At 37.2% G+C, this 21,461-nt stretch overlaps 1 protein-coding gene across 1 annotated transcript in view; it reads right to left on the bottom strand.

Annotated features, from left to right (window-relative positions):
• Window positions 1–21,461, bottom strand: part of CPLANE1 (ciliogenesis and planar polarity effector complex subunit 1) — a gene marked incomplete at its 5' end in the record, with an annotated part of 140,404 nt that overhangs the window by 81,565 nt on the left and 37,378 nt on the right. The window contains 8 exons of the mRNA XM_080803312.1: window positions 8,778–9,681; window positions 11,633–11,933; window positions 13,748–13,856; window positions 13,974–14,132; window positions 14,288–14,397; window positions 15,122–15,260; window positions 19,148–19,312; window positions 21,228–21,445. Coding sequence (XP_080659438.1) covers window positions 8,778–9,681; window positions 11,633–11,933; window positions 13,748–13,856; window positions 13,974–14,132; window positions 14,288–14,397; window positions 15,122–15,260; window positions 19,148–19,312; window positions 21,228–21,445 — 2,105 coding nt within the window. The remainder of the gene's footprint in view (window positions 1–8,777; window positions 9,682–11,632; window positions 11,934–13,747; window positions 13,857–13,973; window positions 14,133–14,287; window positions 14,398–15,121; window positions 15,261–19,147; window positions 19,313–21,227; window positions 21,446–21,461) is intronic.

The following is a 21,461-nucleotide window of genomic DNA, read 5'->3' as shown; positions in this document are numbered from 1 at the left end:
ATTTCATCCTTTTTTATGGCCGAGTACTATCCCATTGTATATATATCCCACATCTTCTTCTTTTTTTTTTTTTAAATATTTTATTTATTTGACAGACAGAGATCACAAGTAGGCAGAGAGGCAGGCAGAGAGAGAGGAGGAAGCAGGCTCCCCACCGGGCAGAGAGCCCAATATGGGGCTCGATCCCAGGACCCCAGGACCATGACCCAAGCCGAAGGCAGAGGCATTAACCCACTGAGCCACCCAGGCACCCTCCACATCTTTATCCAGTCATTAGTCAATGAACATTTGGGCTCTTTCCATAATTTGGCTATTGTTGACAATGGTGCTATAAACATCAGGGTGCATGTGCCCTTTGAATCAGTATATTTGTATCCTTTAGACAAATTCCTAGTAGTACAATTGCTGGGTTGTTGGACAGCTTTATTTTTAACTTTTTGACAAACCTCCCTACTGTTCTCCAGAGTGCTGCACCAGCTTGCATTCACATGAATAGTGTAGGAGGGTTCCCTCCACTGCATCCTTACCAACATCTGTTGTTTCCTGTGCTAATTTTAGCCATTCTGAGAGGTATGAGGTAGTATTTCATCATGATTCTCATTGGTATTTCCCCCAATGATGAGTGATGTTGAACATTTTTTCAAGTGTCTGTTAGCCACCTACATTTCTTTGGAAAAATGTCTGTTCATGTCTTCTGCCCATTTCTTGATTGGATTATTTGTTCTTTGTGTGTTGACTCTGATAAGTTCTTTATATATTTTGGATATTAACCCTTCATCAGCTACGTCATTTGCATATACGTTCTCCCATTCAGCAGGTTGCCTTTTAGTTTTGTTAGTTGTTTCCTTTGCTGTGCAGAAGGTTTTTATCTTGATGAAGTCCCAATAGTTCATTTTTGTCTTTGTTTCCCTTGCTTCCAGAAATGTGTCTAGTAGAAGCTGTGGCAGGTGAGGTCAAAGAGAGTGCTACCTATGTTCTTCTCTAGGATTTTGATGGATTCCTGTCTCACATTTTAGTCTTTCATCCATTTTGAATTTATTTATTTATTTTTTTGTATAGTGTAAGAAAGTGGTCCAGTTTCATTCGTCTGCATGTAGCTGCCCAGTTTTCCCAACTATTTGTTGAAGAAACTATTTTTTCTTCCATTGGATATTCTTTCCTTCTTTGTTAAAGATTAGTTGACCATATAATTGTGGACCCATTTCTGGGCTTTCTATCCTGTTCCATTGATCTATGCATCTGTTTCTGTGTCAGTATCATACTGTTTTGATTAGAACTTTGTTATATAGCTTGAAGTCTAAAATTGTGGTGACTCCAGCTTTCAAGATTGCTTGGGCTACTCACGGTCTTTTGTGGTTCCATACAAATTTTAGAATTCTTTGTTCTAGCTCTGTGGGAAAATGCTGTTGGTATTTTAATAGGGATTTCATCAAATGTGTAGATTGCTACGGGTAGTACAGACATTTTAACAATGTTTGTTCTTCCAATCCATAAGTATGGAATGTTTTTCCATTTTTTTGTGTCATCTTGAATTTCTTTCATAAGTGTTCTACGGTCTTCTTTTACAGATCTTTTACCTCTTTGGTTAGGTTTCTTCTTAGCTAGCTTATGGTTTTGGTGCTATTGTAAATGGGATTGATTCCTTGATTTCTCTTTCTGCTGCTTCATTATTGTTGTATAGAAATGCAACAGACATCTGTGCATTGATTTTATATCCTGCAACTTTGCTGAATTCCTGTATCAGTTCTAGCAATTTTTTGGTGGAGTCCTTTGGGTTTTCTACACAGAGCATCATGTCATCTGTGAATAGTGAAAGTTTCACTTCTTCCTTGCCAATTTGGATGCCTTTTATTTCTTTTTGTTGTCTGATTACTTAGGCTAGGACTTCCAGTTCTATGTCAAACAACATTGGTGAGAGAGGACATCCCTGTCTTGTTCCTGACCATAGCAGAAAAACTCTGTTTTTCCCCCCAATGAGGATGATAACTGTGGGTCTTTCATATATGTCCTTATGATATTGAGGTGTGTTCCCTCTATCTCTACTTTGTTGAGGGTTTTTATTAAGAATGGGTGCTATACCTGGGCACCTCGGTGGCTCAGGTGGTTGAGCATCCAACTCTTGATTTCAGCTCAGGTCATAATCTCCAGATTGTGGGATTAAGCCCCTCATTGGGCTCTATGCTGAGTAAGAAGTCTGCTTGAGATTCTCTCCCTCTGTCTCTGCTCCTCTCCCCACTAGTGCTTTCTCTCTAAAATACATAAATCTTAAAAAAGTTTTTTCTAAGAAAAAAGAGAATGGGTGCTATACTTTGTCAAATGCTTTTTCTGCATCTATTGAGAGGATCTTATGGTTCTTACCCTTTCTTTTATTAATGTGGTGTATCATGTTGATTGATTTGTGAATACTGAACCACACCTGCAGCCCAGGAATAAATCCCACTTGATCATGGTGAATAATTCTCTTAATGTGCTATTGAATTTGATTTGTTAATATCTTGTTGAGAATTTCTGCATTGATGTTCATCACAGACATTGGCCCATAATTCTCCCTTTTTAGTGAGGTCTTTGGTTTGGAAATCAAGGTAATGTTGGTCTTACAGAATGACTGGAAGTTTTCCTTCCATTTCTATTTTTTGGAACAGTTTGAGAAAAATAGGCATTAACTCTTCTTTAAATGTTTGGTAGAATTCCCCTGGGAAGCCATCTGGCCCTGGACTTTTGTTTTTTGGGAGACTTTTAAAAATATTTAATTAATTAATTAATTAATTTAAGAGGGAGGGGGAGGAGCAGAGGGAAAGGCAGGGAATCTTAAGCAGGCTCCACACCCAGTGCAGAGCCTAACGCAGGGTTCGATCTCACAACCCTGAGATCATGACCTGAGCTGAAATCAAGAGTCTGACACTTAACTGACTGAGCTACCCATGTGCTACTGTTGGGAGATTTTTGATTACTGAATAATTTATTGATTGAATAATTTATTGGTTGGTTATGTGTCTGTTCAAATTTTCTATTTCTTCCTGTTTCCATTTTAGTAGTTTATATGTTTCTAGGAATGTATCCATTTCTTCCAGATTGCTTAATTTGTTGGCATATAATTAACTGCTCATAATAGTCACTTATAATTGTATTTCCGTGGTGCTGGTTGTGATCTCTCTCTTACTCATTATTCCATTTATTTGGGTCTTTTCTCTTTCCTTTTTGATAAGTCTGGCTAGGGGCTTATCGATTTTGTTAATTCTTCATACAACCAGCTCCTAGTTTCACTGATCTATTCTGGTTTTTTGTTTGCTTGTGTGCTTCTCTATCATTTATTTTTGTCTTAGCTTTATTACCCTTCTTCTGCTGGATTTAGGCTTCATTTGCTGTTTCTTTTCTAGCTCCTTTAGGTGAAAGGTTAGGTTGTTTATTTGAGAATTTTCCTGATTGTTGGTAGGCCTGTACTACTATGTATTTCCCTCTTATGACTGTTTTTTTTTTATGATTTTATTTATTTATTTGACAGAGAGAGAGAGATCACAAGCAGGCAGAGAGGCAGACAGAGAGAGAGGAGGAAGCAGGCTCCCTGCCGAGCAGAACGCCCAATGCGGGGCTCGATCCCAGAACCCCGAGATCATGACCCGAGCTGAAGGCAGAGGCTTTAACCCACTGAGCCACCCAGGTGCCCCCCTCTTATGACTGTTTTGGTCCATCCTGTTTTCATTTTCATTTGCTTCCATGTATTTTTTGTATTTCTTCTTTCGTTATCTGGTTAACCCATTCATTCTTTAATAGGATGTTTTTTAACCCCCATAAATTTATGGTCTTTCCAATTTTTTTTCTTGTGATTGACTTCAACTTTCATAGTATGGTGGTCTGAAAATATGCATGGTATGATCTCAATCTTTTTGTACTTTTTGAGGCTGATTTGTGACCCAGTATGTGATCTATCCTGGAGAACCTTCCATGTTCACTCAAAAAGAATCTGTATTCTGCTGCTCTAGGATGTAGTGTTCCAAATACATCTGTTAAGTCCACCTGGTCCAGGGTGTCATTCACAGGCCTTGTTTCCTTGAAGATTTTCTATGCAGATGATCTGTCCACTGCTGTAAGTGGGGTGTTAAAGCCCCCTAATATTATGTGTTGTTAACAATGAGTTTATTTATGTTGTTACTATTCATTTATATATTTGGGTGTTCCCAAGTTGGGGGCCATAACTATGTACAATTGTTAAATCTTCTTGTTGGATAGACCCTTTGATTGTGATGTAGTACCCATTTTCATCTCTTGTTACAGTCTTTTGTTTAAAATATAGTCTGTCTGATGGGCATTAAGGAGGGCATGTGACATCCATTAGCATGATAAATGGTACTCTATCCTCTCATTTCCAATCTGTAGGTGTCTTTGGGTCTAAAATGAGTCTCTTGTAGGTAGCATATAGATGGGTCTTGGTTTTGTTTTTATCTATTCTGATACCCTACGTCTTTTGATCGGAGCATTTAGTCTATTTACATTCCGAGTGATTATTGATAGATATGAATTTATGCCATTGTATTACACATAAAATTGCTATTCCTGTAGATTGTCTCTGTTCCTTTCTGGTCTTTGTTACTTTTGGTCTTTCTTTCCCACTCAGAGTCCCCTTTAATATTTCTTGCAGGGCTGGCTGAGTGATCACAAACTCCTTTAGTTTTTGTTTGTCTAGGAAATTCTTTATCTCTCCTTCTATTCTGAATGACAGCCTTGCCAGATAGAGTATTCTTGGCTGTATATTTTCCCCATCAGCACGTTGAATATATCATGCCACTCCCTGGCCTGCCAGGTTTCAGTGGAGAGATCTGCTAACCTTATCTGTCTTCTCTTGTACATCAGGATTTTCTTTTCCCTTGCTGCTTTCAGGATTCTTTCCTTACCTCTGTATTTTGCAAATTTTACTATGATATGTCTTGGTGTTGGCCTGCTTTTGTTGATTTTGATGGGAGTACTCTGTGCCTCCTGGATTTGGACATCTATTTCCCCAGATTAGGGAAGTTTTCACCTATAATTTGCTAAAATGTAATAATATCCATATCATAGGAGTCCCAGGAGAAAAAGAGAGAAAAAAGGGCAAACCTTCTGCCCTTCTTCTCCTGGGACTCCTATAATATGGATATTATTACATTTTATGGAGTTTCTGAGTTCCCTAAGTCTATATTCATGATCCAATTTTTCTTTCCCTCTTCTTCTCACCTTCTTTATTTTCCATAATTTTATCTCCTACATCACTATTCATTCCTCTGCTTCTGCTAGACTTGTAGTCATTACATCCAGTCAGTTTTGCATCTTGTTGTAGCATTTTCTATTTTGGCCAGACTAGTTTTTGTTTTTTTTAACCTCTGCAGTAAAGGACTCCCTGGTGTCTTCTATGCTTTTCTCAAGCCCAGCTAGTATTCTTATGATTGTTGTTTTAAATTCTGGTTCAGGTGTATTACTTCTATCAGTTTTGATTAGATCCCTGGCAGTGACCTCTTCGTCTTTCTTTTGGGGTGAATTCCTCCATCTTGGCATTTTGTCTAGGTCTCTGTCTTCTGTATGTTATGAAAGCAAGTTATATGTCCTGCTCCTGGGAGTAATGACTATATTAAGAAGAGGTTCTATACCATCCAAGGCCTGGTGCTTCATGAAGCGTTTCTGGTATATGCTCTGTGCCTTCCCCAATTATGTTTTGGCTGCTCTTTCCCTCAGGTCAGTCCTCTGCAGAGTTTCTCATTTCCTGCAGTGGTGAGTATTTGTACTTTTTCCAGTTGTGTGGCAAGTTTTAACTAGGTGTGTTTTGGTCGGCTTAAAAGAGGCTAGGTTCAGGGCGCCTGGGTGGCTCAGTCAGTTTAGCATCTGACTCAGATTTCGGCTAGGGTCACGATCTCAGGGTTGGGAGACTAAAGCCCATGTTAGGCTCCACATTCACCATGGAGTACTTGAGATTCTCTCTCCCTCTCCCTCCCCTCTGACCCTCCCTGCATGTGCTCTCTCTAAAAGAAGGAAGGAAAGAAGAAAAGGAAGGAAGGAAGGAAGGAAGGCAAGTTAGAGCCCATTTCTCCTAGTGCTTAAATTTTGCAGCACTCTATGGTCAGTAGGCTTGATGCATGCAGGGGATCTGTGTGATCTTCCACCGGGGAATAGGGGGAGCCTGCTGCTCCTATGACTCTAGGCACATTTGCCCTAGTTCAGAAGCACCTGCAGAGTACAGAGGAGTGAGGCTTGGTGTAAGTGGCTGAAGCCTCCACTGTGGGGTGCCATGCTGCTCAATGACGTTCACCTGTGTTGATGCAGGGGGAAGAGGAAATAACATCAGCTTGCTCTCTTGTCCCCAGAGAGGGGAGTTTATGCCCACCACTGTACAGGAAGCCCTCAGAGATAAGCAAACAATCTCCCCCGCTGTGTCCCAGGCTTCTGTCAGATCCTTGCCTTCACCCTGTCTGTGTCTGAGCTATCTGTCCACATAGTGGTCCTCTTTTATCTCAAGCATGCCCGCTGGGTTTCAAAACTCCAAATTTTAGGAACCTGGCATGGCATGGACCTATGCTGATCCTCTGTGGGATGGTCTTGCTGTGCCTGTGGCTAGTGACACTTTATCCCAGAAGGGCAGCTGTACAAATGCCCAGGGACTTGGAGTTTATGGTAAAGCTCAGCAAAAATCTGGGGTCCAGTTAGCTGCCCTCAGGAGCTCCCTCTGCTTGTATGCTAATGAACAGGGCAGCTCAAGGGCACCTGTGGGAGAGTCAGCCTATGTTTTGAATCCAGGCATTGACTTTACCTTTATTGACTTTATTAAAGTCCTAGATGGCATCTTCTTCCAGTATAAGGTTATCTTGTCTACAATGAAAATCTGTTGTTTAGTGTAGCCACCTTCATTAACTATTCTAGCTAGATCTTTTGGATAACTTGTAGGATCTTCTACAACAGCACTTGCTACTTCATCTTGCATTTTTAGTTATGAAGATGGCTTCTTTCTTTAAACCTTATGAATCAACCTCAGCTTAGCTTCAGACTTCTTTTGCAGCTTCCTCACCTCTCCCAGCCTTCAAAGAATGGAAGAGTCAGGGCCTTGCTTGGGACTAGGCTTCGGCTTAAGGGAATGTTGTAGCTGCTCTGATCTTCCATCCAGACCATTAAAACTTTCTCCAATTCAGCGATAAGGCTGTTTCATGTTCTTATCATTCATGTGTTTTGGACTAGCACTTTTAATATCCTTTAAGAACTTTTCCTTTGCATTCACAACTTGGTTGTTTGTTGCAAGAAGTCTAGCTTTTGGCCTATCTCAGCTTTCAATGTACCATCTTCATTAATCTTAATCGTTTCTAGCCTTTGACTTAAATTGAGAGACAAGTGACTCTTTCTTTCACCTGAACATTTAGGGGCCATTGTGGGATTATTAATTAGTCTAATTTCAATATTGTTGTGTCTCAGGGAAGATGGAGGTCTGAGGAGAGGGCGCGAGACGGGGGAACAGCCAGTTGATGGTAGAGTCAAAACACACACATTTACTGATGAAGTTCATCATCTAATATGGGCATAGTTTGTGGTGCCCCAAAGCAATTACAATAGTAACATCAAAGATTACTGGTCATAAACATATAAAAAATATAAGGATAATGAAAAAGTTTAAGATATTGCAAGAATTGTCAAAATGTGACAGAGACATGAGGCAAGCAAATGCTACTAGAAAATGGTACAGACAGATTTGCTCAGTGCAGGGTTGTCATAAATCTTCAATTTGTATAAAATGCAGTATCTGCAATGTACAATAAAGCAAAGTACAATAAAATTAGGTATGCCTATACAAACTTTCAGTCATAAAGTAAATGAAGTCTGAGAAGCTAATGTAATATGATAACTATAGTTGACAACACTGCATTACAGAACTGAAATTTGCTAAGAGAGTAGAACTTGTATGTGTCACCAAAAAAAAAAAGTATGTGAGGTGTTGAATGTGTTAATTAGATGAAGGGAATCCTTCCACTATATATATGTCTATTAATTCATCACATTGTATAATTTAAATATCTTATAATTTTTCAATCATACCTCAATAAAGCTGAGAAAAAAAACAAAAAATTAGAAACTATTGGAATTCTCCAAATATTAAAAAAGTCCATTTCCATTTTCCAACTACTTTACCATACATAAACTGTTTTTCCAAAAAGTTCATCTCCATAGTTTTTTTTTTTTCCCAGTGCAACAGCAATCACCCAATCAAAAGATATTTATGTAAAAATATTTGTTCTTGAAAACAGGTTAAAAGAGCAGTTTGCTAGCTGCCACTGGTTAAAGAAAAGAAAAAGTAGTTAATAAGCACTAACTTCTCTACTGATATCCATCTGCCTCTCTAGGTATGGTTCTCTAAATTCTAGTCAAGATTATAAGAAAAATGATCCTCTAATGCATATGATGAGACACCAGTAATAAAAACTCTATAGAGGCCTAGTCTTCCATCTGAACCAACCTGAAACTTGAAAGAGAAAGAATATAAAGGTACTACCACTCGTAGTATCACTTAAAATTATCTCCTCTTTCCTCCTTTTTTTATAAACACACATAAAACCACAAAACCTCAAAACTTCTATGAAAACACTTTTACCCTAATTAATTATTTTTGAGAATTAAAGGAATCACTTGAAGAAAAATAACTAATTATGATTATAATCAACACTGTCATTAACTTTGTTACTCAGTGACATTTTAATAGATAGACAAATATAAAAATAGTTTCAATCTACAATGAGAATTCTCATTTGTATTCAATAAAGAATTCAAGTTCTTACCTTAAAAGTGACATTTTTTGCCTTATATGTAGCAAAATATGGTTGTTCCAAAAGCCACAATGATGTAAGAATGGCAGCTGTAGAGGTCTTTACACGAATGACAGGACTATACTCCCAGGATAACTCAGTGAGAGTAGGATCACAGGACAGTCTTTTATTAGACCACCTTATCATCCATTCCAGCAGCCTTCTTATACTACCAAATGTGTTATTTAGTGCTAGAGGAAGATCTTCTTGAGGGCTAATATCATTGCACTGAATTGCTTTAAAAATATACCTTCTAGTTTTGTTGGACTTGGGAGTCCAAAAAATATTGTTTGACAATTTCTGGATTACAGGTTTCTCTGATTTGTCATCTTGTATTCTGTAAACTGACTTTTTTTTAAAACCAAACAATCCACTTGTCCCATCCTTTTTATCAACTTCATTCAAAGGGCTCTCTAAAAATGGCCCGATTCCTTGATTAACCGGGACTGAAGCTGAAAGTTCTTGGTTTTCTGATTTTTCAGACTCATAAGACTCAGAAGCAACAAAGCAGGAGCCAGCTCTAAACACATTCTGGCTTTTGGTTTTGCCTTGACGTCGTTTTAATGTTGTATGCACATCAAAAAGTAAAGAATTAAGTTCGTTTTCTCTAAGATGTCCAGAAAAACTGGTTAGAAATGGAATGCCAGGATCCTTGGAATCAAGTAGGTCTCTTTCAAGAACATAACTCAAGAAGAGATCAAGAAACTTAATATATTCATCATCATCACGTTCAAATTCCCAAACACCTATTACAGGAAGTGCATTTTGTAATAGCTTTTCATGATCTTTTCTTTCAAGATTTTTTTTCTGATTACATATCTTCTTTTTTTCATTGGACTTATCAGTCAATGTAAATTCCATGTGATTTGGGGCATTTCTAGCAAAACAAAGTTGAAAAAGACAAAATTAATAACTAAAATAGATGTTAGAATTAACAACAAAAGTTCTCTCCACTGACTGAATCATGTATCTTTTTTTTAATGCCTCAATGTCTTTCAAATGAGAGGGTTAGACCAAATGATCTCTAAGTGTTTACTAGAGCTAAACATTCTGATTCAAAAATATAACACATTAGTACCAAAAGGGGGAAATTTGTGTTAAAAAAAAAAAAGACTGAAATGGGGGCGCCTGGGTGGCTCAGTCAGGTAAGCATCTGCCTTTGGCTCAGATCATGATCCCAGGGTCCTGGGATCAAGTCCCGCATCAAGCTCCCTCCATGGCAGGGAAGCCTGCTTCTCCTTCTCCCTCCACCAGCTGCTCCCCCTGCTTGTGCTCACTCTCTCTCTCTGTCAAATAAATAAATAAAATCTTTTATTTAAAAAAAAAAAGACTGAAAAAAAATTTTTAAAAAAGACTGAAATGTGTTCACAGAAATTTCACTTTAAAAAATATGATTTTTTTTCTGGAACAAAAAAAAGTTCCACTAATGTGTCAGAATTTAGGAATATAAAGTCGATAAAAATCACAAGCCACCAACATACATCTTAATTTAAGGTTTCTTGTTTTTAGCATCTGCCCCTTTCAGCTTTCCCTTTACAATGTGCAACAAGCAGGACTGCTCTCAAGATTCTGCTACACAAAAGTGGGGAATTTTTTCAAAACTTTCTGCTGCTACTAAACCTGTTAGGCAAACCCTTTACCTGCCAGTCATAATTACTTTTAAATCTGTTTCCTTTCAACATGGTCCTTAGGGAAGAACACAGATTCCCAGTTCCCTCAATAAAAGAAATAAAGGGTTCGTATTAAGGCAGCTGACTGAAGGCACCATGTCTCTCCTTATTAAAAAGTCACAATAAGCAGCCTCCAGTGTAACCAAAATTGGCGAAACAAGCTCACAATTTATAATACTATTAGGTATGATTTAAGCAGATATTTATGTTTGAAGTAGATAAAATTATTTCATTTGACAAGATTATGGTTGATTTTGTAGACTTCTAGTCATGAAAAGGATAAACTACATGGCAGATAATGGAATTATAAAATTTAAAAATTTAGCTAGAGCAATAGAAGTTTAAATGACAAGAATTTCTCAACAATTTATAGACAAGTTTCAAAGATGAATGTGCAACTTCCTTTCCCTGGAAACCTTTAAAAATAATTTAGCTGGGGCACCTGGGTGGCTCAGTGGGTTAAAGCCTCTGCCTTCGGCTCAGGTCATGATCCCAGGGTTCTGGGATCGAGCCCCATATCAGGCTCTCCACTCAGCGGGGAGCCTGCTTCTCCCCCACCACCTCTCTGCCTGCCTCTGATCTCTGTCAAATAAATAAATAAATAATCATTAAAAAAAATAATTTACCTAACCCAATAATCCTAAATTACTTAAATCTAAAGATTACTAAAAAAACTAAAATGGGGCGCCTAGGTGGCTCAGATGGTTAAGCATCTGCCTTCACCTCAAGTCATGGTCCCAGGGTCCTGGGATTGAGCCCCACAAGGGGCTCCCTGCTCAGCTGGGAGCCTGCATCTCCCTCTCCTTCTGCCCCTCCCTCCATGCTCATGCTCTCTCTCTCAAATAACTAAATAAAATCTTAAAAAAAAAAAAAACAAAACTAAACTAAAATCTCCCCAGTGAACTCTAGAATTTCATCTACTGACCTGATTTTATACTATCAGGTAGCAAAATCATTTCATATCTCAATAATATTTTCAATTGTACATTTTACACCCCTAACATCCTTGTGAGTCAGGGAGGGTAGCATTTATTGTTCATATTGTTAACAGTGCAATCAGTGAGGGACAAGAAATCAGCTCCTCTGTCGCATGAACATACTGAAAATATTTTTTTCCAAAAGAAGTGAATACTTGCTATTAAGAGATCTCAACAGTACCTTTGGTAGACACGTATCCTACTTTTTTCTTCAACTGACAATGCTTCTGAGAAGGTGTCTGCTGTATCTGCATCACTATGGACTAGAGAATTCCCCAGTTCCGTGAGTGTGCTCCTGCTCAAACTAGTTCCTGAGGAAAACCTATCAAAACCTGGAACCTCAGCTGGTTTTTCTTCTTCAAGTGGTTCCCAGATATTCATCTCAAAAGAGCCTATATTTCTTTGCACACGTTTTAGGGCTTTCACTCTCACTTTATGAATAGAATGCATAATAACAGACATCATTTCCTCAGTTTGGGGACCTATAAAAGAAAAAAAAGAAGGTCTTAGAGTAAATTAAAATGTTTCCACTCAAGGGACGCCTGGGTGGCTCAGTTGGTTAAGCAGCTGCCTTCGGCTCAGGTCATGATCCCAGCGTCCTGGGATCGAGTCCCACATCGGGCTCCTTGCTTGGCGGGGAACCTGCTTCTCCCTCTGCCTCTGCCTGTGCTTGCTCACTCTCCCTCTCTCTCTCTGACAAATAAATAAATAAAATCTTTAAAAAAAAAAAAAAAAATGTTTCCACTCAAGACAAAGGGGGACCCAATTCCAGTCCCTTGTGGGAACAAGGAATCCAACTGATGACTAAGATTTATTTCCACATTCTTACAGAGCATGCTTTCTTCAGTATTTGTTAGAAGGCTATGGTCCACATTTTAAGGCAGAATTGCCAAAGTTAGAGAAGGACCATTAAAGAACAATAAAAGGGACAGAATTCAGACTCCATAAGAACGTATGCCCTAGAAAACAAAAACTTAAGAAGTAATTTCACTGTTTTGGGGCTCCTGGGTGGCCCAGTTGGTTGAGCATCTGGCTCACTTCATGATCTTTGGGTCATGGGATGGAGCCCCATGTCAGGGTCCACGCTGGGCATGGAGCCTGCCTGAGAGTCTCTCTCTCCCCTCTCTTCCTCTGCCCCTCTCCCTGCACTCACTCTCCCTCTCTCAAACAAACAAATAAATCTTAAAAAAAAAAAAAGAAGTAATTTAACTATTAAAAAAATCAGACAGATAATTACAAAAAGAATCGCAACAACTTTTCCATCCCCAAGAGTGGTAAATAAGAGAAAATGAATATAATTTTAGCCAAAGAAACAAAAACACCTTTCCGACTTCAAATAACAGGAAACATTAGAAAGGGAAGTTTTTCAAGGCTGCCTACAGAAAATAATTTAAACATTATTATACATAAACAGGACATTTTAGAGAATGTCAAGAAAGTATTAAGAAAAATATAAACCAGAAATATATTAATGCAATAATGTATAATCATAAGACTTAACTAGACTTATATACTATAGTTATAAAAAAGAGGGCAATTTGAATTTTTAAAAAATTTCCACAATGTGAACGTAGTTAATGTCACTGAATTGTATACTTAAAAGTGGTAAATTTTATATTATGTATATATTTTAACCACAAGAAAAAAAATTTCCACAAGGGCATCTTGACTGTAGAGGATAAAATCAGAAATACAAATAACCATAAAGGAAGAGGAAGAACACTAGTTTTCAATAAAATATCTGCATTATGCAAAGCTCTATATGCTCATTTTATATATTTTATCTTCATCTTTTTGTTTTGTTTTGTTTTTTGAGAAAGAGAGAGAGCATGCAGAGAGCGCTGTAGAGGGAGAAAGAGAGAATCTTAAGTGGGGTCCATGCCCAGCAAGGTGGGGCTCGATTTTATAATCCTACGATCACGACCTAAGACAAAATCAAGAGTTTGGCGCTTAATTGAGTTACCCAGGCATCCCTTAATCTTTAAATACACATTCGTAAAGTAGGTATTAGTATACCCATTTTACAAATAAGGAAATAAGACCCATAGAGACTGAGCAACTTGCCTACAGTCACACAGTTATTAAATGACAGAGCCATGACGTGAAGTCAGCTTTGTCTGGTTCCGAAGCAAAACTGGTGCTTCAGTGATGGAGGAGTGCTTATTTCTGCCTTCTCATACTATCTTCAAAGAAAGAAGAAATGCATAAAAATATAAGCACTAGAAATCATATGCTTTCAAAAGAAAACAAGAATCTTCCATAATTCATCATATACGTAAGAAATGACAAATACTACCTTTTACAACACAGTGTCTGAGTCTCTGCTGAAGAGAGTGATATTTTTCTCTTAAAGGAACCCTTATGTCCTCAGGATTGGGAAATGCTCTCACAAAAATTTCAGCTACCTTCAGAAAAATTTAGAAAATGAGTTTATGAGCAACATCATTCTTAATTAAAATAAAGCAAAAATCCTTTGAAGTCTCTGATTTTCATTTAGTTTGTTTTCACCACATTCACATTACCTTTCTGATTGGTGGCAATTCTCCAATAAGGCTCAAAATTAGATCCTGAATAAGTTCTTCAATATTAGCAAATCGAGAGAAGGGCAGCATTCTGTATGCCCACTCCACTGCACTGAGACAGTGCTCAACCATACAGGAATCAAACTCCACTTCGAGGTCCTAAAAGGATATTGAGAAATACATTTCCTTTTCAATTTAGATGGACAGATCAGGAGTTCAAAAGAAAGACTTTTATAAGCAGTAAAATCTTCTATCAAGCAATAACTTCTCAAATAATATTTGTTCATTTTCCTTATTCTTATGCAAGTAAATACCTTTTTTCCCTCCACATTTTCTCTTGCTTTCTGATACTGCCTGCAACTATAAGATAACTTATCACGAATATGTAGCATCCAACACAAAGCACAAAGTTCTCTGAAGCAACCTAAATCAGGAATACAAATATGAAAAACTGGATGAGTATGTACATTCTTATAATAGCAATTTCACCACTGCTCATTTTCTTTCCAAAATAAATGTCTTTATTTTGTTGATTATAAAAGAAACATATGTTTAAAAAAAAAAAAAAAAAAAAAGAAACATATGTTCATTGCCAACACCTTATATAAAAGTCATGAAAATCCTTTCAGAACTTTTATGTACATTATTCTAGAATATTTCATGCATGGGCAGTTGCATAAAAATATTGAAAACATTTTTGGAGTAAATAACTTACTCTATTTACTAGTAGTTTACTTGCTTTAAGCTTTAGAGCCTATTGTAGATAATGTTCAAAATCAATATATTCAGCTCTACTTAATACTGGATAGTTAGTTTATCTGGGAAATCCCTTATGATAGGCAACTAAGTTTATAATTTTTCAATACTAGAAACATACTTTCCACTATTGGATAATTTTTTAATTAAAAGCAATAAAAGTACACAAAGATATATATATAATCATACTATGTATGCTGGGCTGAAAGTAGGTCTTCTTTTCACTTAACATATCCTGGGTATCTTTCCTTGGTGGTAACATACACGTACTGTCTTTTCATTGCCAATATAGTATTCCATTGTATAGAAACTTCCCCAAATCAATTGTATATATTATATCATTATTAATATTTAGGCCTAATTTCTAAGCAAGCAGTTCATTTTGGACAAACCTATTGCTTTAATGGAAACTTCATCAAGCTTGTGGTCTCCAGCCGCTCCAGGTCGAAAGAATGCTACCCCTCCTTTACAGTAATTAAGTAATGACTGAGGGAAAGGACTCAATGAAGGAAGGGACCCTTTCATTCGAATCTGAAAGAATGACAGAATATGTTAATTATCAGTCATCTGAATCTACTTCTAAGGAAGGTATAATGGAACAAACAAGGCAGGTAAGATAAACCATATAGAATGGAAAACACCCCAGGGTTCCTATACTACGTAAGAAAATATCCCTGACATGAGCTGTACTTCCAGAAACTTAGCTCACAAATTTAATTCAAGAAATTCACTAGACTATGGATGCCTGGGTGGCTCAGTTGGTTAAGCATCTGCCTTCAACTCAGGTCAGGATCCCAGAGTCCTGGGATTGAGTCCAGCGTCAGGCTCCTTGCTCAGCAGGTGCCTGCTTCTCCCTCTGAATACCACTCCCCTTGCTTCTGTACTCCCTGATAAATAAATGAATAAATAAAATCTTAAAAAAAAAACAAGAAATTCACTAGGCTAGGTCATAAAAGAGAAAAGAAGGCTTCAATCAATTTTTTTCATCACTCAGTTTTGCCTATATAGAAAGAATTTAATGCTATTTGTCCTGACTTTCCCCAAAAGCATAATAAAGAAAAAAAAGACATTTAAGCATCTCTCCTCCAAAATAAAACTATGTGCAGTACCTAAAAATAAATATAACAAAAGTTATATCTACGTATATAACTTTCAAAAAACTTAAGTGACAGAATTAAAGTCACCATTTGGCAACTCCTAATAAAGAAATGACTTCAGCAAGGATAATCAGTTAATGTTCAATTAGGTAAAAAGTTGCTGGCCGATGGAGAATATGAGTGGGTAAAAAACAACCCAAACTCATGAATCCATTTCACCGTCACTAAAAGTGAGATAAAAAGTCCTATGTGTCAGGGGCGCCTGGGTGGCTCAGTGGGTTAAAGCCTCTGCCTTCGGCTCAGGTCATGATCCCAGGGTCCTGGGATCGAGCCCCGCATCGGGCTCTCTGCTCAGCAGGGAGCCTGCTTCCTCCTCTCTCTCTCTGCCTGCCTCTCTGCCTACTTGTAATCTCTGTCAAATAAATAAATAAATAAATCTTTAAAAAAAAAAAAAAAAAGTCCTATGTGTCACATGATATGAAGCAACAGGGAAGTATACCACACCATTTATGAAGGACCCATTTCTAAGAAAATGTGAACCTGATCAAGCCTCTGTACCTCAATGAGTATAGAGTAATTACTAACTTACGGGGAAATAAAAGGAAAGAGGAATAAGTTAAATGACCCCAAATAGATAAACTATCAAACACATGCACAATACAGTACAGGACAAATTACCATGTTTCTCTACAAATCAAGGAGAGAAAAGAAATTAAAGGAAACTGCTGTAGAATAAAAGAAAAGGAATCTAAGAGACATAAACCTGAAAATGAAAGGATTAGCAGCAGGTTTCTAACCTGCTTTCTCCCTCTTCTATTCACTTCCATAAAGAGACAATCTCATCAAATTCCCTTGTAATCATGCTAATAACAGACATCTTGTCAAACAAATGCACAGTATTTACTAGATATACAGAGCCTAGCTAGGTTGGTTATTATAAATAAACATAGAATGCATGGATTTATGGAGTAAATTGTGTGGAAATGTCACACAAGCTCTATAATTAAAGGAGATGTTCAGTAACTGATACTCTCTTGGGTCATGATGTTAAACAGAGGTCAGATCACATTCTCCCACAGCAAGAAAAACCTTGGGAGCAACATGTGCAATTGCAAGCTTCACCTTTTAGTTATATCCTTGAAATCATTGGTATAAAGTTTGATCCTGGATAAGTCTGTTGATTCTTATGAGTCAGACTTGATAATATAGTCCTTCCTATAAGCTCATAACCAAACATGGGTGAAATTTGGTTGGACTTTGATTCTAAAAAATCTACTATTAAAAAGACATTTTCAAAATTAGGGAAATTTTATTATGGACCAGATATTAGACATTAATAAGTAATTATTGTTAACATTGGTATAATAGTATGGTGGTTTTAAAATATGTCCACAAATTCTTTAAAACTCATCCCTTCAAAGGTAGAGCCCAATTTCCCTCACCTAGAGTGTAGATCATAATAAGTAACTAATTTCTAATTAGCAGAATACAAAGTGGTTGTACTGATTTCTGGGTTTAAATCACAAAGGCATTGTAGCTTCCACCTTGCTGTCTTTTGGATCACTTGCTCAGGGGAAGACTCCTGCTAACAACCAGCACGAACTTCTTAGCCATGTGCATGAGCTATCTTGTAATCTGATCTCTGCTCCCTGTCAAGCGTTCAGATTCCTGCAGCCAACAGTCTATATTTTGTTATGCAACTTTATGAGAAATGTGATTTTTTGCTTTCATGAATAAAGACCCTATAATTTTGGTAGCAACAAGCATTCCAGCATTCCAACCAATTAGAAAACATCAATTTACTACAACCAAATTTGTAATTAAATTATACGCCCAATAAAGTCTGAATGAAGGAGGTAGAGAACACAGCAATACAGGGAATCACTTATAAATTGTACAAATTTCTGTAAGAATGGATCTCCACATTTTTGGTACCTCTCCCAACATCAGTAAATTCATGGGCTAACAATAAAACTATCAGAGAAATTTGAGGAATAGTGAATTAGAGGGAATTTATGGGTCACTTCTGTATATAGACCAAGGGTTGACAACAGGCCTTAAAGATAAGCTGCAAGTCACACACGGCACTGGGCAATCAGAGTAGGAATGACTACACACACAAAGGCTCTAATCTATGGCCTGTTAGTCCTAGGAGGCATGTCTTCAACTATGTCACTAAAGTCTTAACACAGTCTTAACGCTAGCTAAATTAGTTAAAGCTAGATTAAGTGAGATTACTGTCAGGATTTGTATATCAGATCAAACTTCTATGAGACTCTAATTTCCAAATTTATTGTAGAAAACTGTTTACTTAAACAATTTTTTAAAAAGATTTTATTAATTTATTTGACAGAGAGAGAGATCACAAGTAGGCAGAGAGGCAGGCGGGGTGGGGGGGGGAACAGGCTCCCTGCTGAGCAGAGAGCCCAATGCGGGGCTCGATCCCAGGACCCTGAGATCATGATCTGAGCTGAAGGCAGAGGCTTAACCCGCTGAACCAGTCAGGCATCCCTTAAACAATATTTTAAAAATGAAGTCTTCTATAAAAAAACAGACTCAGTAGATCTTGAAACTATTAAAACTAGTCTTTCAATAACACAGGAAAACTCTTTGCCCTACTCAGTAAACATGCTTTGAAAATAACTTTGGGATGACAAGATACAGAAAGGGTACAATTTCATGTTATATTTCTTTGGTAGCTGTAAGCAAATTTTACAAACCTTTCTTTCTAAAAAAAAGGTCAAATTTTCAATAACAACTTGGTAACTTCTCAAAGTCTCTCTAAAGGTTCTACTAAGAAAAGTTGTAGATTCTTGTTTTAAATATAATCAAGGGTTGGGGCACCTGGGTGGTTCAGTCAGTTAAGCATCCAACTCTTGATCTCAGCTCATGTCTTGATCTGAGGGTCATGAGTTCAACCCCCATGTTGGCTCCACACTGGGCATAGAGCCTACTTAAAACCAAAAACATTTAAATATAATCAGGGGCCAAATTAAAGATATTTGGCGCTAATAATATTTATTTCCACATTTCACAGAGACAGACAACAGGTCTATAAAGGGCTTACATCTGGATAAGGGACATGTGAGCAGATGTCCGGTATGGCCGCTGATCAGGTAAAGATGCAGCTATGGCTCAGCTGAAGTCAGTGTAGAAGAGGATGACAGCCTTGCTTATTATAAACAAACCTGAAATCTATGCCTTTATAGGGTAGGATTCCTTGGAAAATTGTCATAATTGTACGTATTTGTAAATATGAATAAATATTAGTAGATTTAAATAGTTTAACATAGCACATAAATGACTAAGACGTTTCCAGACCTTCTGCATGACTTTTCTTGCCCATCTCAACTGCAAGATGTACCACTGTGCCACAGGAAAAGAACATCGAGCTGCCCGGAAAAGCAAGAGGACCCGTTGAAGAATTCCAGACACCTTCTGGCGGTTCTCTTTCTCAGCTTTTAAAAGAAGATCATCACCATCTTCCTGAAGAAAATAAAACCAATGATTTTAGTAGCTAGTAATATGAAAATTTTAAGGGGTAAAGTAAAAATAAATACAGTGTTTCTCAAACTAAAATGTTCCGGGAGATTTATAAGGAAAATTTTGAGGGATGGCCTCAGATTTCAACTATAGCTACTGCTAGTGTCAAGGAAATATTTCTCTCACCTCAAACAATGTAAAGGGCTAAACTGACCTTAAACCCAAGACTTCCCCTACAACAGTTAAAGCCCACCACTCCTGATTCCAATGGTACTAATGGACTGCCAAACAGAACCTTGTATTCTCCCTAGCCAAGAGTGAATCTCAGTACCCTGAGGGAGAGAAATAATGGGGGAGAAATAATTCTACTTTTTTTCTTTCTCCCCCTCCCTCTCTCTCTGGACATAGACAAGGTATCCTTAAAAGCTGTTGGTAGCCACCCTGCTCCCACAAAGGGAGCCAGCCTTAAGCTGAAGCTAGCACTTTAGAAAACAAACTAGAGAGGAAGAGCTCAAATCTATGTTAACATAACTGAGTCAGAAGACTACCCTATTACTAGGCTTTTTAATTAGGCGAGCCAATTTGGACCAAGTTTTCTATTATTTCCAACCTAAAGAATTCAATTGATATAGAGTGATATTTAGGAGAAATCCTACCACTCAGGATTATTTTAATAAAAAGTAATAAAATGAATCAGTACTAAGGATTGTAACCACTCGAACTAGAATCAGTGTAGCATATTCCAAAAATACCTTAAATGCTATTCTTAATTTCTAAACTTACTGAATTATTTCTACCGAAGACTCAGAATGTGGTGACAAAAAGATGAATTACTAAGAAATACGATGGACAATTTATTCCTTTCACGTATAACATATTACATTTGAAATATCAATCAATGAAATATTTTAAACCTACTGAAACATAACTGTAAATACAACAAATAAGAATAGAACAAAAACTCTTAAAAAAAGAAAAAAGCAGAGAAGTTGCTCATACTAAAACAGTAAGTAGTGAAGAAATACTAGAATCACTTCAAAATATTAATCAGATGTCAAAAATAATTTAAATGTAGGGGCGCCTGGGTGGCTCAGTGGGTTAAAGCAGCTGCCTTCGGCTTGGGTCATGATCCCAGGGTCCTGGGATCCAGCCCCACATCGGGGTCTCTGCTCAGCGGGGAGCCTGCTTCCTCCTCTCTCTGCCTGCTTCTCTGCCTACTTGTGATCTCTGTCTGTCAAATGAATAAATAAAATCTTTTAAAAAAATAAAAATAAAAATAATTTAAATGTAAATAATTTGCATTAATACTTTAAATCTTAAAGCCAGCTAATTCTGATATCATAAGAGCAGAGAAAAAGTTCCTGAGAGGAACACCATATTGCTATTTATGACAGAACTATCAACTGATGAGTGCAGGAGAAAAAAATGACCTACCAAATAAAAAAACACAGTAAGTCTTTCAAAAGAGGCAAAGACAATGAGGTGAATAAAAGACTGAAACAATGTATGGCTTCTAAATTCTGACATTCATTATGTGTTGCCCTAAACAAATGTCTATTTTTTAAAAATCTGGATAAAGAGAACTCTTTCTTGATTTTGTTTTATTATTGCAATAATTTTAACATTTATTGACTGCTTACTACGTGTCCTAGGCCCTAAGGTAAAAGCTTTTACAGGATATCTCATTTAATCATCACAATAATGCTATTATAGTTACTATAATCATCAGCATTTTACAGATAAGGAAACTTAAACAGTTTAGTACATTGCTTAAGATTATTCAATTAATAAACAGCAAAGCTGGGATTTGAAAGTTTGTCTTCAGAGCTTGCATTCTTATCTTGATAATTATTACCAAGTTGATTATTTTAAAATTTAGACAAAATCAATTTTAAATTAATTAAAAGATTAAGCTTACTTCACTAAGAACAGCTGGCTGAGGACAATATAATGGAGGAGCTGGAAGATACAAGCCAACTGGCACTAAGCCCCACAGTCTCCTACTGAAGTCTTTGGCGGAGTTTACCAGAAGCTGAAATGTCTCAGACAAAACATCTGCATCAGCCATAACTGCTGCTTTCAGTACTTCTTGCACTGAACCAAATAGCAGATTTACATCTTCTTCTTCAATGGGATCTACCAAATACAAAAT

The sequence above is a fragment of the Martes martes genome (assembly GCF_963455335.1).
Source record: "Martes martes genome assembly, chromosome: 5".
NCBI lineage: Eukaryota > Metazoa > Chordata > Mammalia > Carnivora > Mustelidae > Martes > Martes martes.
This window is presented reverse-complemented; position numbering and strand designations above follow the sequence as displayed.